Below are 21,982 nucleotides of genomic sequence, written 5' to 3'. Positions count from 1 at the left end.
GAAACACCTTGCCTGAAGCATGGCAAGCGAAGCAGTATGGGGGTCCATGTCCTACCAAAACCAAGATCCCAAAACCCTAACAAACATCACGTTGACTTTTTTCACGTGTTACCATTTTTCATATTGAAATTTTGGTTGTGTTGACATTTCTTTAATATTGACATGGTGCATGTCGACCTTCTGGTCCCATTACGCGACCGCCTAAAAATCCCAAATTTTGATGCGCTGATCGGCGCATCAAGTTGGCGGATCACAACTTCTGGCGGAGTAGAAGATTCTCCCCACACTGATGTATGGGCCTCTTTAGACACTGTCAACCTTTTCACTATTGACCTTATAACGCCCTATATATTTATTAACGCCCTATATATTTATTTATAGTTCTTTGATATAGAAAATCTAATCTAATGGTTCTCTTATTTTAATCAACCTACTTGTACTTGTGTAGTTTCACGGCTGCAGTTACGGAGTTTACGTAGTGATGTATTGAGAATACCAATACAGCACTATGCTGCCTACATAAACTACGTAAGTGCTTCTGGAGCCCTAAAACTGCACAATGGTTATTATCCCCACTATCCACGTCATAACCCCAGTGTCCATGTCGGCGTGGAGTATATTTTATAAAGTGGTCCGAGCCTGAAGCGTGGCGATACGCAGCCCCTCGTGGGGCTCGCTGTACTCGCCAAGCTTCGGGCTCGGTTGATCGCTGCGCTCGCCACACTTTATAAGATCAACTCCACGCCAACGTGGATACTGGGGGTATTACGTGGATAGTGGGGGAAATATGTGTGTGTTTTGTGCATTATACTTACCCTCCTCCGGCCCGGCCACCACATCCACTGGGTCCCCGCGTTCCACCGATGGGCAGCGCTCAGTCCCCCTCCTCCGGCACTGGCGGCGGACAATGTACGTAATTAGCGAAGTGCCGCTGGGGGAGCTGGGAAACCATGTGATGCTCCCCCAGCGGCAATGCGCTGAATTACGTACATTGCTGGCGCCGGGGAGTGACTGCCGGAGGAGGGGGACTGAAAGCTGCCGCCGGGGAGTGACCATCGCCCACGGGGATCGCCGCCCGGAGAACGGTAAGTATAAAACAAAACACCCACCACCCTGCTCCCATGTGTGGTTTCACAGCGCCGGCTACGCTGACAACGTATCTTAGGATACGTTGAAACGTAGCTTAGAGCTGCCACTGTGAAACTGCACAAGTACCAACCTACTTAATCATTTTTCAGTAATGAGCCCCCTTCAGTTACTAATAATGCTTTCTCTTTCTCATCTACCATTGAAGACATTGATGAGTGCCGATACAGGTACTGTCAGCATCGCTGTGTGAATTCTCCTGGGTCTTTCACCTGTCAGTGTGAGCCAGGATTCCAGCTGGCTTCCAACAACCGGTCCTGTGTAGGTAAGAAAGAAATTACTTGTATGTGCTTATGGCTGTCCAAGGAATAAGTGAACTTACATATAGGGACTGCCATGTGGGACATTATACCGTTATAGCTCATCTGACCTCTCCGGAGGTGCTTGCCAACAGTTAGCAATGATCACTGCTGCTGCAAGGAAGACCATCCATCTTGTTTCAATGGGTATCTACTGGATTTGTCCTTAACCCTTCTACATCCCAGAATTTCATATTTATTTTACATGGATGGACTGGTTGAAATTGTCCCTTAACAAAGACTAAAGACTGGGCCGATGTGTTCCGATGTGCAGTGTTCATCGGAACACTGCACATATGTTCCGATGATCATTGCCAGCAGGCGCACATTAGAATTGCATGGAAATTTGCAGTTTTGTTATGTATTCCTTGGTGGGTAGAGGATAGAGGAGTGACTGGAGTCTGTGGGTGTGTCAGGGTGTGTCTGTGTCAGGGACTGCCTCAGAAGGTACAGTTCCTTGGACACTATAGTAAAGTACCATCAGACATTCTGAGCAACTGAATGGAAATGTCTGCTCATTGGTGCATCTTTGTGCAGCCATGGACAGCTGCATTTGGTAGGTGTCTCCATAAACAGCCCATAGGCTGGACAATCTGCATCATTTCACAGTAGCTACTGCTTAGCCTTCACCTCTGAATCACCCCCCTAGTTACATCTACAATTATATTGAAGAAGAGCAGCTGAGAATGGTCTTGGTCTGTGCTAGGAGAGTCATAGGGTCTGATTCTGATTTGTAAAGTATTACACAGCTGCAGAGAAGTTGCTGTGCATTAATTTACAATTAAAATGCAATTGCAGCAGGAGGTGCCTGTATTTACATCTGCAATCTGAGTGTTGCATCCGAAGATACAGCATCAGATCACCATCAGATCACTATCATGTCCATTACCTGCAGCATTCAGCCAGCCTGCATACTGTAAGTTGAAGCTTACTCAAAATGACCTTCTGATCTGGTGATCTGGGTCCAGGAAGTTTGCATCAGGCTACGCAGACCCAGGCCCAGTATGTTGACAAAATGGGAGCGCATGTAGAATGGACCTGGTCAACCCCCCAAACGCCACTACATGTCAAATCATGCTGTGTCTAAGGGGGGCTGTGAGCGACATTGCAGGACCCGTTCTGCACATGCGCATAATGGGCCATGTGTTCATGCAGATCCCCATACATCAGATTTGTATGTAAACATCAGGTTAGCCCCCCTATCGCACCTCCTCATCCCCCTCCCAGACCTCAGTCTTAGAAAAGTGCCTGGAGGAGTCAGATCCCTGGGCTTGGTCTCCTTAGGGGAATACTTTTCTTTATTTACATTTTACAATGGAGACAGGCAGACAGAGGAAGCCAACTGTCTGTCTGCGACATGGGAATCCCTGGGGGGTCTTAGGTCGCTACCGCCTGTGGTGTGCCTCTCTGTCCGGGCCACCGGTACTCCCGCATTGGGGACCAGCCGCAGCTGCTCACGGCTCGCGTTACTGATCCGCGGCCCATATCACACCGCCAGGGGTCCGAGCCTTCAGGTAAGGGCACACATGCCAGTTCAGCAGGCTGGTTGGGCGGAGGAGTCTGTAAGGCCGCTGTACACAGCGTGCGTGCTACTACCCAGCCTCTTCCTCCCTGCAGAACTGCAGTGTCCCCTGTGGAATTGGAGAAATGGAATCATCAGTGAGTAACAAATTCCTGTTCTATTGTCTACAGCATAACTGTCAGAAATGTAACGACTTCCCTCAGAATGATCAATATTAGGTGGACGGAAACGTATCTGTATCCATTTTACTGTACAGTGAGAGGTGTTCGCTGCTTCAATTATAAGACCAAGGTACAAAGACTGAGATGTTAGTAAACGTATATCTTATTTACTTACAGACGTTAATGAGTGCTCCATGGGTGCCCCATGCCAACAGCGCTGCTATAATACCTATGGCACCTTTCTCTGTCGCTGTAATCAGGGCTTTGAGTTGGATCATGATGGGCATACCTGCAATGGTAAGTAACGGAATACATCTATTAGCTGGTAACACTATAATGTAACAGGACTGTACTCTGGAACTGAAACGTTCTGTAGCAGGATCTAACCCATATTATACTAATACGTATCCACTAACAAGCAGAGGCTAATATACAATATGCTTCACAACATACTGTGTTATTCTAGAGTACATTAAACTTGAGTTTTAAATTCTTTGCACCTTTAAAATAGAAATGTCATACAGATACAAAAGTATTGCTGCTGCTGTCACACCCTGATGTAATCACCAAAGGTCTTGGTTACAGCGGAACATCATGTGCATATGAGGAAGGATGTATCTGCATACTTGTAGTTCTATGTCTATGCAATATTTCCATCTTGTAGCTAAGATATTTCCAGATGCCTAGAAGTCAAACTAAAGGCCCCGATCCACTAGTGCAGGTATCGCATGTGATACCCCGCCAACTCACCAGCAGCTCCCTAGCGGCCCTTTTACATACAATGTATCGTATGCGGTATCCGATAAATATTCATGGCAGCCATGACAGTCTGCGACTCCGATCCAGGGAGCACGGGAACACACCTAGGGTCAGAGTCGGAGGAAAATTACATATGATGTGACTCTTTTCATCCAATCCCTCCTCACGAAAGCTCTGAATTGGATGCAAAGTGGCTATATCGCACTAGTGGATGGTGGCCTTAAGATACCTATCTGTACTATTACTATAATTGCATGTTAATACCGATGATCCACCGTGCCAAGCACAAAAGGACAATAATGCTAGATAGATGCTACACAATACTTCTCAGTGATGCTCTTACATTAGCTATGGACTTCTGTATTTTGCCAGTGTTCATGGCAGGTCAGCACATGGCAGCACAAAGCTTCTTGATACCTGACTGAGAATAGCCAGCCCAAGTAGGATTATGTCTGTGTGGGGGCACAACATGGAACTTTCACATGTCTGTCACACAGCAACTAACATTCGTATACTGATTTCTGTTCTCATCCATATATTGGTGTGGTTTACTCCAGAATACTGCTGTAAGCTGCCTCTTGCCTGCTGGATCACATAGAATACCCAGTGTTATACTGTATGCTGTTTTTATATTTCACACTAGATATCGATGAATGCAGTTATTCCAGCTATTTGTGCCAGCATCAGTGTGTGAACGAGCCGGGGCGCTTCTCCTGCAACTGTCCAGATGGTTACCAGTTGTTTGGCACCCGTCTCTGTCAAGGTGAGGTCATCGGTCACTCTATTATCTCCAGAAGCCACACAGTATATGATTTACAGATGTTATCCAGATGTTTCTAAAGTCTATATATATATATATATATATATATATCTGTTTGCGCTGGCCGGCACTCAGATGGCTGTGCTGTATTACTTGCCCGGTGCCTTCCGAAGTTTCCCCTCAAGCGAGGGGGGAGAATACAGTGTGGTGTAGTCGGCGGCACTCCCAGACTGGGAAATAAGGAACAACGAAATGCCCAAATGTGGATCAACGTTTCAGTGCCCGTGCACTTTTATCAAGATCAGCAGAGTGAATAAAAAACAGTGTAACTTACCACTCTAAATAGACAGTGAACACATCATGGGGAGTCAGCTGCTTCCGGACGCCTTCACGAGATCCGGCGCTCAGTTACTGCGTCATCGCCAGTACACAAACACGTTGCTAAGCAACCACATCATAATAATTACTAGCACATCTAAAAGGAAAAATACAAGAGAAAATATCAAAAATATGCCATAGTTAAAATAAGATCTCATAAATCAAGTTTTCAATGAGAAATATAGTGACTGTGTGAAGAAATAAATATATGCAGTATGTGAGGTTGTAATGGGTGTAATCTCCTTTTACGCAACCTATCACCTGCATCAACATGTCGAAATGCCCACATAGAATATATATAGGGGAACAGGTACTATGGTAATCTGTCTAACTACACATGCCCAATATTGCGTCTTGACTATTGGGTCAAGATTTTCAACAAAATGCGTACAATCCCAATGATTCGTTCAACCCACGGGGTGCTAGAGTCCCCAATCTCTCAATCCACCGAGTCTCGAGTTGTAATAATTTGGTCTGTCTATCACCTCCTCTTTTAAGAGGTGGAACCTGATCAATGATCATGCATCTTATGGCCGTGACACTGTGCTTTGCCTTAGCAAAGTGTCTGGCTACCGGTTGTAAGGCAAAGCACAGTGTCACGGCCATAAGATGCATGATCTTGATAAAAGTGCACGGGCACTGAAACGTTGATCCACATTTGGGCATTTCGTTGTTCCTTATTTCCCAGTCTGGGAGTGCCGCCGACTACACCACACTATATATATATATATATATATATATATATATATATATATATATAGCGATGAGTATGTCTAAACTGAGCCCTCCCCTAGTGCTCATCCCTCTGCTGACAGGCCATACAGAATATCAGCATTTCACATGTCACCACAGTGAACATGTTAACATTCTGCGCATACCCATATTTTCAATGTCGACATTGTGTCTGCATCCTATTTTATTGGCTTTTCTGTGTAACCTTGTGCCTGTCTTTGCATAAGGAATCCGGGTTATTAAGTGGTCAGTACTTGTAACACAGGGGGGTCATTCAGATGTGGTTGGAGTAGCTATTGCTACCTCTTCCTTAGCTCTGTATGGTAATGCTCGGGAGGTGTATGACCTGCAATCTCTGATTTCTTTCTTTTGTGCCAAAATCTGCAAATTCCATACATTTTCCCGCTCGCGTCAGAGTTAATCAGCCCCTTAAGACTTAAATGATAATATACCAAGAACCATGGCAACTGTTTCATCTTATTCACTTGTTCATACACAAGAATTAGCATAATGCCCCCATACACCAGCGAAGGATTGCAGCAATAACCAGTAATACCCCGTTCTCACTGCAGCCAAATTCCCGGGTCTAGCATGTAGGAATATTCCTTTTAACACGGGATTTTTGGCAGTGTGAACAGGTCGCATACCCGGATCTCAGACACGGGTAAAACCCTTCTTTTTACCCGTGTCTGAGATCCGGGTATGCAGACACGGTTTGACCCGTTCACACTGCCGAAAAACCCGTGATAAAAGGCAAATTCCCGGGTAGAACTTCTTCACCCGGGAATTTGCCTTGCAAGGAGAACGGGGGTCCAGCGCGGCAGTCCCCGGCATTTCAATGCCGGGGAAAAGCTGTGTATTTCTCACTCGCAGTGAGAACACGGCATAACTGTGACGGTCACTTTGGTGATCCCAATCCCCCAGACTGTTTTTACCCTAACAGATCGCTGATCATCTATGGCTGATGATCGGGTGATCCGGTTGCCAAGATAGGAACTTCTGCTGGCTCAAGGCATTGGACAGCCTGATGTACGGGCACCATAAGTGAGAGGCTGTTAATGCAATACAATGAGGAATGCTATGTTTTCTACACTATGGCCAATGACTGTGCTGTATCAGATAATGTTATGACATAGCAAATGGGCTGGAAAAGGCAGAAAGATGAGCCATATGTCTGTGCTTACTCTCCCCACAGAAGAATTTAATGGTCATGATATTTGGCAATAACCGTTTGCATTTATTTTGTATTATTCACTTAATTTACATTTAATTGGTGATTTTTTTTTTAACTCCCTGAAATCTGCCACAGTCTTAAGGGTGTGTGCCACAATGTTATCTCACCAGAATTCCCATCTTAGTATATTTTCCCCAATGTGTTTGGACATTATTGGGTACACTTACTAAAGCTTCTAAAAATGAAAACAAGTGATGTTGTGCATAGCAACAGATTCTGTCTATCATTTATTGGGGATGCAACAGAAAAAAATAAAAGACAGACTCTGAATGCTTGACAGCAATAATTTTCATTTTTAGAAGATTTATTAAATTTACCTCTATGATTCTAGAAAATAAAGTTACGATTTTTGATGCTTTATCACCAAATTGCTCTACAAATTGCTTGTGTTTTCCAAGCTTGCTAGATCAAGCCTAATGTGGTGATGCACGAGTGAGTGCTGTCAAATATGTAACAGTGCTAGTGTAGACTACAGGGGTGTGGTATATGGTCCCGACAGTTGGGATCCCGACAGTCATTAACCAGACGTCGGGATCCCGACTGGCCGGACTCAGACAGCATGGCTAGCGCAACAAAGCCACTTGCGGGCTCACTGCGCTCGCCACGCTCGCTACGCTCGCCACCTATTCTATTCCCCCACGAGGGAGAATAACCGGTGGCCATCAGGACCCCGAGTGTCAGGGTTTTGACTGTCAGGATCCCGACGTCGGGGTAATGACTGTCGGGAAACTGTCTGGCATCCAGACTACAAATGTAGCAGACACTAGCAAGTCTCAGGCATATAGCTCTGGAATCTGGGTTATTTCTTCTTTTGGGAGACTAGAGGTATAATGATGCAGGGAAAAAAAGGAGCTCTACTGGGTCAGACAGTGGAGGAAATGGGTGTGGTATAGAGGCCAGTCGGGATTCTGAAGCACAGTACTCTGACATCGGAATCCCGACGGCCAGTATTCCGACAGCGCATCAAATCCCTTGCGGGCTCAGTGGCTCACCACAGGTTCTATTCTCCCTCTGCAGTGCATCTGGAAATTATTCAGTGCTTCACTTTTTCCACATTTTGTAATGTTACAGCCTTATTCCAATATGGAATAAATTTATTTTTCCCTCAAAAGTCTACACACAATACCCCATAATGTCAACATGAAAAAGGTTTTGGGAGATTTTTGCTAATAATAATAATTATAAAAATTATTATATAAGAAAAACAAAGAAATCACATGTACTGAGTTCTAATAGAGAGAAAGTTGGTTACTCAAGATATTGTAGTACAAGAGTGGATAGGTCAGGAATGGAGAGGATGACTTTGGTGTTGTCATTGTCCTGGTAGTACTGGAGTCTAGAACGGAGATGCAATATGCTTCTAAGGAAAAAGTGGGGAAGTTGCCCATAGCAACCAAGAAGATTCTATCTAATGATCTACCATTTATAGAATGTATTAGATAACTTCATTTCAAAGCTAGAATCACTTGATCTCTTTAGAAGTTTTAATGCATCTTCACCCAGTTAGAACTCTGGATGGATATCAAAGAAGTTATGTACATCCTAATAGCAATTACAGAGATGTGACGTAAGCGGTAATAGCAATGGTGGAGATATGAGGTTTATACAGTAATAACGGTACTTGTGTATTATCACGGCGCCCCCGATATTGATCACGCAATGTTTTTATCGCATCGCATGGCATACACCCGATCGCGATTTTAGACCCCTATTCGATTAAAAATTGTATAAGCACCCTAATGGGTGCTTACAATGTTAAATGCACCCCCACGCCACCCCCCACTATAAACGTGAACCCGAAGTGTGGCGAGCACAGCGAGCCCGCGAGGGGTGTTAGTATGCGTCCTACGACCTTTTCATACCCCCACTATACACGTCGGCGTGGAGTTGATTTTATATAGTGTGGCGAGTGCAGCGAGCCCTGTGAGGGGACGCGTATACCCGTGAAGTTATGCTTGTCCCCTTCGGGTTCACGTTTATAGTGGGGGGTGGCATGGGGGTGCATTTAACATTGTAAGCACCCATTAGGGTGCATTTAACATTGTAAGCACCCATTAGGGTGCTTTATACAATTTTTAATCCCATCCCATCGCATTGTATGCCATATACAATGTCATTCAATTTTAAAATTGTATGACATTGTACAACATTGCGCGATATCGCATTGCATACCATCGTATGCCTTATGGTATGCGATGCAATGGGCGCCGTGATAAAACACAAGTACCATAATAACAATGACAGAGATATGATGTCAGCAATGTCAGACTTGATGTACTGTATATGTTAACAGCAATGTCTGAGATGTGATGTTTATACAGTAATAATAATGACAGATGCGACCTGTATACAGTAATAGCAATGGCGGACACGTGATGTATACAGTAATAGCAATGGTGGAGACGTGATGTATACTGTAATAGTAATGGCGGAGATGTGATGTATACAGTAGTAGCAATGGTGGAGACGTGATGTATACAGTAACAGCAATGGCGGAGACGTGATGTATACTGTAATAGTAATGGCGGAGACGTGATGTATACAGTAGTAGCAATGGTGGAGACGTGATGTATACAGTAACAGCAATGGTGGAGACGTGATGTATACAGTAATAGCAATGGTGGAGACGTGATGTATACTGTAATAGTAATGACGGAGACGTGATGTATACAGTAGTAGCAATGGTGGAGACGTGATGTATACAGTAACAGCAATGGCGGAGACGTGATGTATACTGTAATAGTAATGGCGGAGACGTGATGTATACAGTAGTAGCAATGGTGGAGACGTGATGTATACAGTAACAGCAATGGCGGAGACGTGATGTATATAGTAATAGCAATGGCGGAGACGTGATGTATACAGTAACAGCAATGGCGGAGACATGATGTATACAGTAATAGCAATGGCGGAGACGTGATGTATACAGTAATAGCAATGGCGGAGACGTGATGTATACAGTAATAGCAATGGCGGAGACGTGATGTATACAGAAATAGCAATGGTGGAGACGTGATGTATACAGTAATAGTAATGGCGGAGACGTGATGTATACAGTAACAGCAATGGCGGAGACGTGATGTATACAGTAACAGCAATGGCGGAGACGTGATGTATACTGTAATAGTAATGGCGGAGATGTGATGTATACAGTAGTAGCAATGGTGGAGACGTGATGTATACAGTAACAGCAATGGCGGAGACGTGATGTATACAGTAATAGCAATGGCGGAGACGTGATGTATACAGTAATAGCAATGGCGGAGAGGTGATGTACACAGTAATAGCAATGGCGGAGACGTGATGTATACAGTAATAGCAATGGCGGAGACGTGATGTATACAGTAATAGCAATGGTGGAGACGTGATGTATACAGTAACAGCAATGGCGGAGACGTGATGTACAGAGTAATAGCAATGGTGGAGACGTGATGTACACAGTAATAGCAATGGCGAAGACGTGATGTATACAGAAATAGCAATAGCGGAGATGTGATGTATACAGTAACAGCAATGGCGGAGACGTGATGTATACAGTAATAGCAATGGCGGAGATGTGATGTATACAGTAATAGCAATGGCGGAGACGTGATCTATACAGTAATAGCAATGGCGGAGATGTGATGTATACAGTAATAGCAATGGCGGACACGTGATGTATACAGTAATAGTAATTATGGAGACGTGATGTATACAGTAATAGCAATGGCGGACACGTGATGTATACAGTAATAGTAATTATGGAGACGTGATGTACACAGTAATAGCAATGGCGGAGACGTGATGTATACAGTAATAGCAATGGAGGAGACGTGATGTATACAGTAATAGCAATGGTGGACACGTGATGTATACAGTAATAGTAATGGCGGACACGTGATGTACACAGTAATAGCAATGGTGGAGACGTGATGTATACAGTAATAGCAATGGCGGAGACGTGATGTATACAGTAACAGCAATGGCGGAGACGTGATGTATACAGTAATAGCAATGGTGGACACGTGATGTATACAGTAATAGCAATGGTGGAGACGTGATGTATACAGTAATAGCAATGGAGGAGACGTGATGTATACAGTAATAGCAATGGTGGACACGTGATGTATACAGTAATAGTAATGGCGGACACGTGATGTACACAGTAATAGCAATGGTGGAGACGTGATGTATACAGTAATAGCAATGGCGGAGACGTGATATATACAGTAACAGCAATGGCGGAGACGTGATGTATACAGTAATGGCGGAGACGTGATGTATACAGTGATAGCAATGGCGGAGACGTGATGTATACAGTAATAGCAATGGAGGAGATGTGATGTACACAGTAATAGCAATGGCGGAGACGTGATGTATACAGTAGTAGCAATGGCGGAGACGTGATGTATACAGTAATAGCAATGGCGGAGACGTGATGTATACAGTAGTAGTAATGGTGGACACGTGATATATACAGTAGAAGCAATGGCGGAGACGTGATGTACACAGTAATAGCAATGGCGGCACGTGATGTATACAGTAGTAGCAATGGCGGAGACGTGATGTATACAGTAGTAGCAATGGCGGAGACGTGATGTATACAGTAATAGCAATGGCGGAGACGTGATGTATACAGTAATAGCAATGGCGGAGATGTGATGTATACAGTAATAGCAATGGCGGAGATGTGATGTATACAGTAATAGCAATGGCGGAGACGTGATGTATACAGTAATAGCAATGGCGGAGACGTGATGTATACAGTAATAGTAATGGCGGAGACGTGATGTACACAGTAATAGCAATGGCGGAGACGTGATGTACACAGTAATAGCAATGGCGGAGACGTGATGTATACAGTAATAGCAATGGTGGAGACGTGATGTATACAGTAATAGCAAAGATGGAGACGTGATGTATACAGTAATAGCAATGGCGGAGATGTGATGTATACAGTAATAGCAATGGCGGAGACGTGATGTATACAGTAATAGCAATGGCGGAGATGTGATGTATACAGTAATAGCAATGGCGGAGACGTGATGTATACAGTAATAGCAATGGCGGAGACGTGATGTATACAGTAATAGTAATGGCGGAGACGTGATGTACACAGTAATAGCAATGGCGGAGACGTGATGTATACAGTAATAGCAATGGTGGAGACGTGATGTATACAGTAATAGCAATGATGGAGACGTGATGTATACAGTAATAGCAATGGCGGAGATGTGATGTATACAGTAATAGCAATGGCGGAGACGTGATGTATACAGTAATAGCAATGGCGGAGACGTGATGTATACAGTAATAGCAATGTTGGAGACGTGATGTATACAGTAATAGCAATGGCGGAGACGTGATGTATACAGTAATAGTAATGGCGGAGACGTGATGTATACAGTAATAGCAATGGCGGAGACGTGATGTATACAGTAATAGTAATGGCGGAGACGTGATGTATACAGTAATAGCACTGGCGGAGACGTGATGTGTACAGTAATAGCAATGTTGGAGACGTGATGTATACAGTAATAGCAATGGTGGAGACGTGATGTATACAGTAATAGTAATGGCGGAGACGTGATGTATACAGTAATAGCAATGGCGGAGACGTGATGTATACAGTAATAGTAATGGCGGAGACGTGATGTATACAGTAATAGCAATGGCGGAGACGTGATGTATACAGTAATAGTAATGGTGGAGACGTGATGTATACAGAAATAGCAATAGCGGAGACGTGATGTATACAGTAATAGTAATGGCGGAGACGTGATGTATACAGTAATAGTAATGGCGGAGACGTGATGTATACAGTAATAGTGGAGACGTGATGTATACAGTAATAGCACTGGCGGAGACGTGATGTATACAGTAACAGCAATGGTGGAGACGTGATGTATACAGTAATAGCAATGGCGGACACGTGATGTATACAGTAATAGTAATGGCGGACACATGATGTACACAGTAATAGCAATGGCGGAGACGTGATGTATACAGTAATAGCAATGGAGGAGACGTGATGTATACAGTAACAGCAATGGAGGAGACGTGATGTATACAGTAACAGCAATGGCGGAGACGTGATGTATACAGTAACAGCAATGGTGGAGACGTGATGTATACAGAAATAGCAATGGCGGAGACGTGATCTATACAGTAATAGTAATGGTGGAGACGTGATGTATACAGTAATAGCAATGGAGGAGACGTGATGTATACAGTAATAGTAATGGCGGAGACGTGATGTATACAGTAATAGCAATGGAGGAGACGTGATGTATACAGTAATAGTAATGGCGGAGACGTGATGTATACAGTAATAGCAATGGCGGAGACGTGATGTACACAGTAATAGCAATGGCGGAGACGTGATGTATACAGTAATAGCAATGGAGGAGACGTGATGTATACAGTAACAGCAATGGAGGAGACGTGATGTATACAGTAACAGCAATGGCGGAGACGTGATGTATACAGTAACAGCAATGGTGGAGACGTGATGTATACAGTAATAGCAATGGAGGAGACGTGATGTATACAGTAATAGTAATGGCGGAGACGTGATGTATACAGTAATAGAAATGGCGGAGACGTGATGTATACAGTAACAGCAATGGCGGAGACGTGATGTATACAGTAATAGCAATGGTGGAGACGTGATGTATACAGTAATAGCAATGGCGGAGACGTGATGTATACAGTAATAGTAATGGTGGACACGTGATGTACACAGTAACAGCAATGGCAGAGATGTGATGTATACAGTAATAGCAATGGCGGAGACGTGATGTATACAGTAATAGCAATGGCGGAGACGTGATGTATACAGTAATAGCAATGGCGGAGACGTGATGTATACAGTAATAGTAATGGCGGAGACGTGATGTATACAGTAATAGCAATGGCGGAGACGTGATGTATACAGTAACAGCAATGGCGGAGACGTGATGTATACAGTAACAGCAATGGTGGAGACGTGATGTATACAGAAATAGCAATAGCAGACACGTGATGTATACAGTAATAGTAATGGCGGAGACGTGATGTATACAGTAACAGCAATGGCGGAGACGTGATGTGTACAGTAATAGCAATGGCGGAGACGTGATGTATACAGTAACAGCAATGGCGGAGACATGAAGTGTACAGTAATAGCAATGGCGGAGACGTGATGTTTACAGTAATAGTAATGGCGGACACGTGATGTATACAGTAATAGCAATGGAGGAGACGTGATGTATACAGTAGTAGCAATGGTGGACACGTGATGTATACAGTAATAGCAATGATGGAGACGTGCTGTATACAGTAGTAGCAATGGCGGAGACGTGATGTATACAGTAATAGCAATGGCGGAGACGTGATGTATACAGTAATAGCAATGGCGGAGACGTGATGTATACAGTAATAGCAATGGTGGAGACGTGATGTATACAGTAATAGCAATGGCGGACATGTGATGTATACAGTAATAGCAATGTTGGAGACGTGATGTATACAGTAATAGTAATGGCGGAGACGTGATGTATACAGTAATAGCAATGGCGGAGACGTGACGTATACAGTAATAGCAATGGTGGACACGTGATGTATACAGTAATAGTAATGGTGGACACGTGATGTATACAGTAATAGCAATGGCGGAGACGTGATGTATACAGTAATAGCAATGACAGACGTGATGTATACAGTAATAGCAATGGCGGAGATGTGATGTATACAGTAATAGCAATGGCGGAGACGTGATGTATACAGTAATAGTAATGGCGGAGACGTGATGTACACAGTAATAGCAATGGCGGAGACGTGATGTATACAGTAATAGTAATGGCGGAGACGTGATGTATACAGTAATAGCAATGGTGGAGACGTGATGTATACAGTAATAGTAATGGCGGAGACGTGATGTATACAGTAATAGTAATGGCGGAGACGTGATGTATACTGTAACAGCAATGGTGGAGACGTGATGTATACAGTAATAGCAATGGTGGACACGTGATGTATACAGTAATAGCAATGGCGGAGACGTGATGTATACAGTAATAGCAATGGCGGAGACGTGATGTATACAGTAATAGTAATGGCGGAGACGTGATGTATACAGTAATAGTAATGGCGGAGACGTGATGTATACAGTAATAGCAATGGTGGACACGTGATGTATACAGTAATAGTAATGGCGGAGACGTGATGTATACAGTAATAGCAATGGTGGACACGTGATGTATACAGTAATAGCAATGGTGGACACGTGATGTATACAGTAATAGCAATGGTGGACACGTGATGTATACAGTAATAGCAATGGCGGAGACGTGATGTATACAGTAATACATGATTTATTTATTCTGTAATAGCAATGGGGTTCAGCATAGAGTAATATCAGTGATGGAGACATGATGGACACGTCACGCTAGTTACATCACTTGTGATTCTCTGTGGAGACCTGGAAAACGTGAACTGTTGGGGGGTCCTGAGGACCGAGGTTGATAACCACTGCAGTAGAAGATCTATGAGACAGCCTTCTGCTTGCTGTGATGCTGTGTGCGTTTTTTTTCTAGCAATTTCCTCAAACTTTGATTCTATGTAGTGGTAAGAGGAAGATAATCTGGGATAGGGCATTACAAAAACAAGTTGATGTACATATATAAGGCTGCATTTAATAACAATAAGGGTTAAAAGCAAAGAAAGAAAGAGAACGAAAAACATTATGTTGTGTAAACTCCCAATAGAAACAGCGTAAGAGCGAGTCACTAGCAATAAATGTTACGGTGGCCATATGGGATACGGTCATTGGGTCACCAGCATGAGGATCGACATGAGTCTAGGTCGACGTGCAGGAAAGTCGACATGAGTCTAGGTCGACAGGGTCATTAGGTCAACATGGGTTAGGTCAACAGGGCATTAGGTCAACATGGGTTAGGTCGACAGTCAAAAGGTCGACATGGTGTTTTCAAAAAATTTTGGAGCCGACATGTGCCGACAGGCGATATTTCATGCCCTATCATCCACTAGGGCATGAATAAAATAGTGTGTTTCCCGAGGCACCATGATCGAAGCATGGCGAGCGCAGAGAGTCATGCAAGGGGACGCTGTGCTACATTTCAGCGTCGACATTCGGGACAAAAAAATGTGAAAAACCCCATGTCAACCTTTTGACTGTCGACGTAACACATGTCGACCTAATGACTATCGACCAACATTGTGGTGGCCTAATGATCCATACCCGGCCATACACTGCTGTGATTTATCGCAGCAGTGTAGAGTCAGCGGATTCCCATTGACCTGATACATTGCATGCGGTCCTATTGCATTTGATATATCAAGCAAGTGCTGCCGGAGGCTGTCCAATCCGACAGATCCTATGTGCAGCATTGTGATATAGGGGCTCCCATCCGCAGATCTAAAACACATGCGATTAGCCCGATTTCACCTGCCACCTGTAGAGACTGGCATAGTTAAATAACACACGCTGAATCTTACCCATGCTTACAAGATGTGGATGATTTTTATTTCTTGAATTAACAGATATCAATGAGTGTGAAACAGGGGCTCACACCTGCACGGAGCAACAGACCTGCGTCAACTTCCATGGAGGCTATCGCTGTGTGGAAAAGAATCTGTGTGTTGAACCCTATATACAAGTGTCTGACAAGTGAGTCTGTTACACTGTAATGTTAGGGGTATATTTACTAAGATGGGTTGTTAATATGGGAAATTAATCAGATTCTATTTATGTTCTTCTATAAGGTGCTAAAAAAGTAGATTAGTTGCTACGGGCAACATCCCATATTCAATAGAACTCCCAGCTTAGTAAATAAAATCCTAGTGTGGAATGACTGAAAGATCAATGGTGGTGATTCAGTTTGGTTTGCTAATGGACAAAACTATGTACACTGCAGGTGGGGCAGATGTAACACGTGCAGAGAGAGTTACATTTGGGTGGGGTGTCTACATTGCAGTGTCAAAATAAAGCAGACAGTATTCACCCTGCACAGAAATAATATAACACCCACATCTAACTCTCTCTGTACGTTACATTTGCCCCCCCCTGCAGTGCACATGGTTTTGTCTATTAGCAAACCGAATGTGCTTTACAAAGCCAACCTGAATCACCCCCAATGTTCTCTGTGTTATACCATTGGGTAACTTACAGAATGATATGAGGATCCTCGTAGGAACTGTATTTGTACTGTAAGAGATGGCACAACTAGAGTAGTGTTTCCTCATGAAAGCAAAAGGTGACTGCTCCTATCATGGCTATTTCGCCACTGGGCTCAGGATTTCCTAGAAATATAATCACTTTGTCGTGGGCTGAATACTAAGGTGAGAGGAGTAGAAAAAGGTTGAAGTTAACTTTCAAACATACAATTATTCATTATAGGCAAAATCTGTTATTGCAGGTCACCTATGTAACACGTACCTTAATATTACTCGATGGAAAATAGTATATAGAGTAACACAGTAGATAAGGTCAAATAAAGATGTTTGTCCGTCAACATCAACCTATTTAACTAGACTCATTGGACTAAATAAGTGATGGCTAACCTTGACACTCCAGCTGTTGTTGAACTACACATCCCAGAATGCCCTGCTAGTTTTGCTATTTGGCCATGCCAAAACTTATGCAGGGCATGTTGGGATGTGTAGTTCAACAACAGCTGGAGTGTCAAAGTTAGCCATCACTGGGCTCAATGTGATCTCCTTCCCCAGGATTGTACACTTTATTTCTATCAGCGGTACATCCATTTTGTTGGATATGGCCTCATATAACCTACTGATCCCCCCACGAGACCATAACTTGATGATTATAGCCCTGAATGTTGTTATCCATCAAGTACTTGTCCAAACTGATCTTTAATGTATCTGTCATCACCACCTCTGGCAGGGAAGCGGTACATCTGTCAGAACAGACTTAGGTCTACAGTCATTAGGTCGACCCCGGAAGGTCGACTGTCCCCAAGGTCGACAGAGTTAAAGGTCGACATGGCTCAAGGTCAACATGACTTAAGGTCGACATGGGCCATTGACCCGAATGTCGACACAGTCGACATGTACACAGTTGGAGTCGAACCGCAGTCGCTCGCTATGCTTTGGGCACGGTGCCTCGCTACGCTCGGCACACTATTTTATTCTCCCACCATGCCCTAGTGGATGGTAGGGCATGAAATACCGCCTGTCGGCTCAAAAAACAGTGAAAAACTCATGTCGACCTAATGACTGTCGACCTTGGCCCATGTCGACCTTGGCCCATGTTGACATTTAACCCTGTCGACCTTGGGGACAGTCGACCTTCCGGGGTCGACCTAAGTCTGGTCTGACAGATGTACCGCTTCCCCTCTGGCAGTGAGTTCCACACTTCCTTCTCATGGTATGAAACCTCCTCTCCTCTAGTTTAAGTGAATGTCCTCTTGTCTTGGTCCCCGACCTTTGGGTAAAGAGGGAGCTTGATAGTTCTTTGTATTGCCCCTTGATATATTTATACATATGTTAAACATGTCTCCTCTTAAATGTCTTTTTTCAAGTGTAAACATTCCTAGTTTGGCTAATCTGTCTTTGTAACCCATGTTACATCACTTTTATTAGCTTAGTTTCCCAATGCGGAACCTTCTCCAGTTCCATAATGTTTAGAGATTGATATCTACTGTTAAGCTTGTTGTGTATGTTGAGCTATAAAGACAATGGTAAAGCACTTTGAGTCATATTGGGAGAAAAGAGCTATATAAATATTATTATTATTATTACTGACTCACCATCAGCATCGCCACTGCATATGTGAGCTTGGTGGCACTGATGTCAGATTGTGTATACACAGAGCCCTGCTTGATTATATTGGGTTTTATGTTGCAGCCGCTGCATGTGTCCAGGGAGTAACACATTGTGCCGCGATGAGCCTGGCTCTGTGGTATACAGATACATGAGCATCACATCTGACCGGAGCGTCCCATCAGATATATTCCAAATCCAAGCAACCAGTGTGTACCCTGGAGCTTACAATACCTTCCAGATCCGCTCTGGAAATGAGCAGGGATTCTTCTACATCAGGGTGAGTGACACATTTGGAGATCGTGTTATCACTATACTGTGCTGGAATAAGTAAAAGTTGGCAGCAATTTGCAAGTAGCTACCGTTGTCCCTGCATATAAATCAGGGGAAGCCAAAGCCAGTCCTCCAGAGATTCCAACAGGTACCGTTTTACACGTCTCCTTACAGAATCACAGGGGAAGTAATTATCTCCAACTGTGGATCTTTTAAATGTGTTCTATGGCCTACACACGCGACTGTGCTGAGCGATCTGAGCAATGTAGATTGCTCAGCACACATCACTGCACAGCGATGTGTCAGCAATGTGTGCTGAGCGATTTGTGAGGGCAGCCAGTGTTCTCGGTGAGCACACTGCTCTGACTAGATTTATCCTGCATGCTTAATTGCCTGGTGAAAGTGTCGCACAGGAAAGCGCATCACTATGACCTCTAAACACGGATCGATATAGGGTCATTTCCTAAGCGATCTAGTGACTAGTCCAATCGCTTAGAAAATGGGCTGAGATGTGTGCTAGGTGTGATTTGAGCTATACAATGTGTGCTACGCAATTTGTGGATTTGGACTAGATTACACTATGTAATTTAAATTTGTAAAGCACATATTGCATGTGATTCCCTACACAGGGTGCAAAAACATCCAAAAAACCTAAATATAGTATTAATAGCATTACATTGGAAACTACTGAGGAGGAAATGAATCTAGGAGTCACTATTTCAGGTGACTTAAAGGCAGGTAGGCAATGTAACAAAGCAAGCCAGATACTTGGTTACATAGAGAGGCAGAGCCGTCGAGAGCCAACAATGTTTATGTAATACCTTTACAATTAGCAGAAGAGAGAGCTATATATTACAGTGCTTCACAGTAGGGCTCCAGTCCAGGATATGTCCCTCCAGTAGTGCACTACCTATTAATCCTTTGAGTGCCAAGAGAATTTGTCAAATAGGTGTGAAAATTGCCAAACATTTTTATTCATCATGATGACCTGTAATGTTTACCTTATATAGGAAATATAATCTTTTTTTACACAATTTGTATTTTAATTTATATAACAAAGGTGAGCGACGTTGGAATTTTTAGCAGATTTTTTACACATCTCTTACAGAGATGTTGGCACTCAAAGGGTTAATATACATCCTAGAATAGTGCCCCAGGCCATAATACGTTCCCTGTAGTGTCCAACTTAATAATGTTCCCACAGTAGTCCCCTAGTTTAGTGTCTCCCAAACTGTGCGCCGTGGCTCCCTTGGGAGCCTCGGGACACGTGCAGGGGTGCCCTGGGTTGGTGGTCCAGGACAAAATCTAATTATTAATGGTTAATTATTTATAAGCAAAACCAGTGCTGGTGGCTGTCAATCCTAAAATGTGTACAAACAGAAGCAAATCCTGCCCTTTACCACATAACTGACCCTAATGGTGTGTACAGATCAGATAGGATCGTGGATAGGATCTTAAAGGAGCCCATACACGCTCCGTTTTGCTGCTCCGTTCTGTACTTTTAAAGTACACATCGTATCGGATCGCATGCCTTGTGCATGCACTGCGATCCGATATGATGTGTAGCTAGTACAAAAAGTATGTGCAGCACATACTTTTTGTACCATACTATGTGATGCGCGGGAGCGCACATTGCATAGTACAGAACGGAGCCGGACACAACGGAGTGTGTATGGGCTCCGTTAGGCACATCCGATTTGCATCCAATCTTGACTATATAGCGGCAGATCTGCACTATATAGACAAGGCAGCCAAGACTTTCTGGCTTCCGATACGTGAACGGGCATCGGGATCGGATCGGGATCGCAAGGGTTAAAACCCTTGCGATCTGCATCCGATGCCGATCCAATGTTGACTATATCGTCAACATCGGAAAGGAAATCGGACCGTGTGTACACACTATAAGAATCGCATATAAACCCAATCTAATTAAAAAAATTAGGACTAGGGGTGCCGTGAAAAAATTCTTATACTCTAGGGTGCCATGATTTAAAAAAGATTGGGAACCCCTGCCCTAGTTAATAATGTGTCCCACCGTAGTATTCCAGGTTTTATTATTCCTCAAGCCCAACAATAGTTCTTTAATTAAGAATATGCCCCAGAGTTCATAATACGTGTGTGTGTTGCGTGTGGCCACACTGCCAGGTACCTCTGTATTCAATGAAAACAGCACTGAGCCTCTCCATGTGTGTGCACTGAGCCTCTCCATGTGTGTGCGCCGAAGTATATACACTAGAGCAAAATATTATCTATATATTAGATAGAGCATGTTTGTATGGGTAGATAAACATTTTAGAGATCTACAACACGTTATTATGTAACCACTTATTTTATGTTGGGGTGAGGTGGGGCTAACACTTCTCTCCTTGTCCCTACAGCAAATAAACAACATCAGTGCAATGCTTGTGCTGGCCCGCCCAGTCACCGGCCCCCAGGAGTTTGTCCTTGACCTGGAAATGCTGACCAACTCTCAGCTCAGCTACCGCTCCAGCTCTGTCCTGAGGCTCACCATATTTGTAGGGGAGCATTCCTTCTAGAGTGTTAAGTTTCATTATCTTTTGGGCGAGTAACTTTTTTCTTTTCATTAAATATATTTTTTACTAATTGGTACTTTATTTTTTTATTAAAACCAGACTTTCTTATTAGAGACTGCCTTTCAGTGCAAGGCAATGGTACAAGTCTCTGGCACTGAAAAAAGTGAAAAACTACTTGCCAGTAAGGTCTTGTGCTTCTATCTATCAAAGTGGCACCATGCACAGAGCCAAGCTCAGAATAAGCTGGCATCAGTGATACCTTGTGTGGCTAGCAGTTTTACATTCAGACTTTGCAGGCTTTCTATGTGATGTTACCTCCTCCCTATAGAAAAACCAGGGACAGACTTAGACTGTGATGGGTATTATGTCTATTGTACAGATGGCTTCCAATCCTTATTCTAGGTTATTAGTCCTAGAGCTCCTA

The 21,982-nt window shown here is 43.6% G+C and overlaps 1 protein-coding gene across 2 annotated transcripts in view; it reads left to right on the top strand.

Moving 5' to 3' along the window:
* Positions 1–21,628, top strand: part of EFEMP2 (EGF-like fibulin extracellular matrix protein 2) — a 33,647-nt gene extending 12,019 nt beyond the window's left edge. For both annotated transcript variants that reach the window (XM_083165263.1, XM_083165264.1), the window contains exons 6-11: positions 1,295–1,411; positions 3,306–3,425; positions 4,531–4,650; positions 16,514–16,640; positions 18,836–19,031; positions 21,403–21,628. In XM_083165263.1, the coding sequence (XP_083021389.1) occupies positions 1,295–1,411; positions 3,306–3,425; positions 4,531–4,650; positions 16,514–16,640; positions 18,836–19,031; positions 21,403–21,561 (839 nt within the window). In that variant the 3' untranslated portion in view covers positions 21,562–21,628. The remainder of the gene's footprint in view (positions 1–1,294; positions 1,412–3,305; positions 3,426–4,530; positions 4,651–16,513; positions 16,641–18,835; positions 19,032–21,402) is intronic.
* Positions 21,629–21,982: the final 354 nt, after the last annotated feature.

The sequence above is a fragment of the Crinia signifera genome, chromosome 11 (genome assembly GCF_055691185.1).
Source record: "Crinia signifera chromosome 11, ASM5569118v1, whole genome shotgun sequence".
NCBI classification, from domain to species: Eukaryota; Metazoa; Chordata; class Amphibia; order Anura; family Myobatrachidae; genus Crinia; species Crinia signifera.
This window is presented reverse-complemented; position numbering and strand designations above follow the sequence as displayed.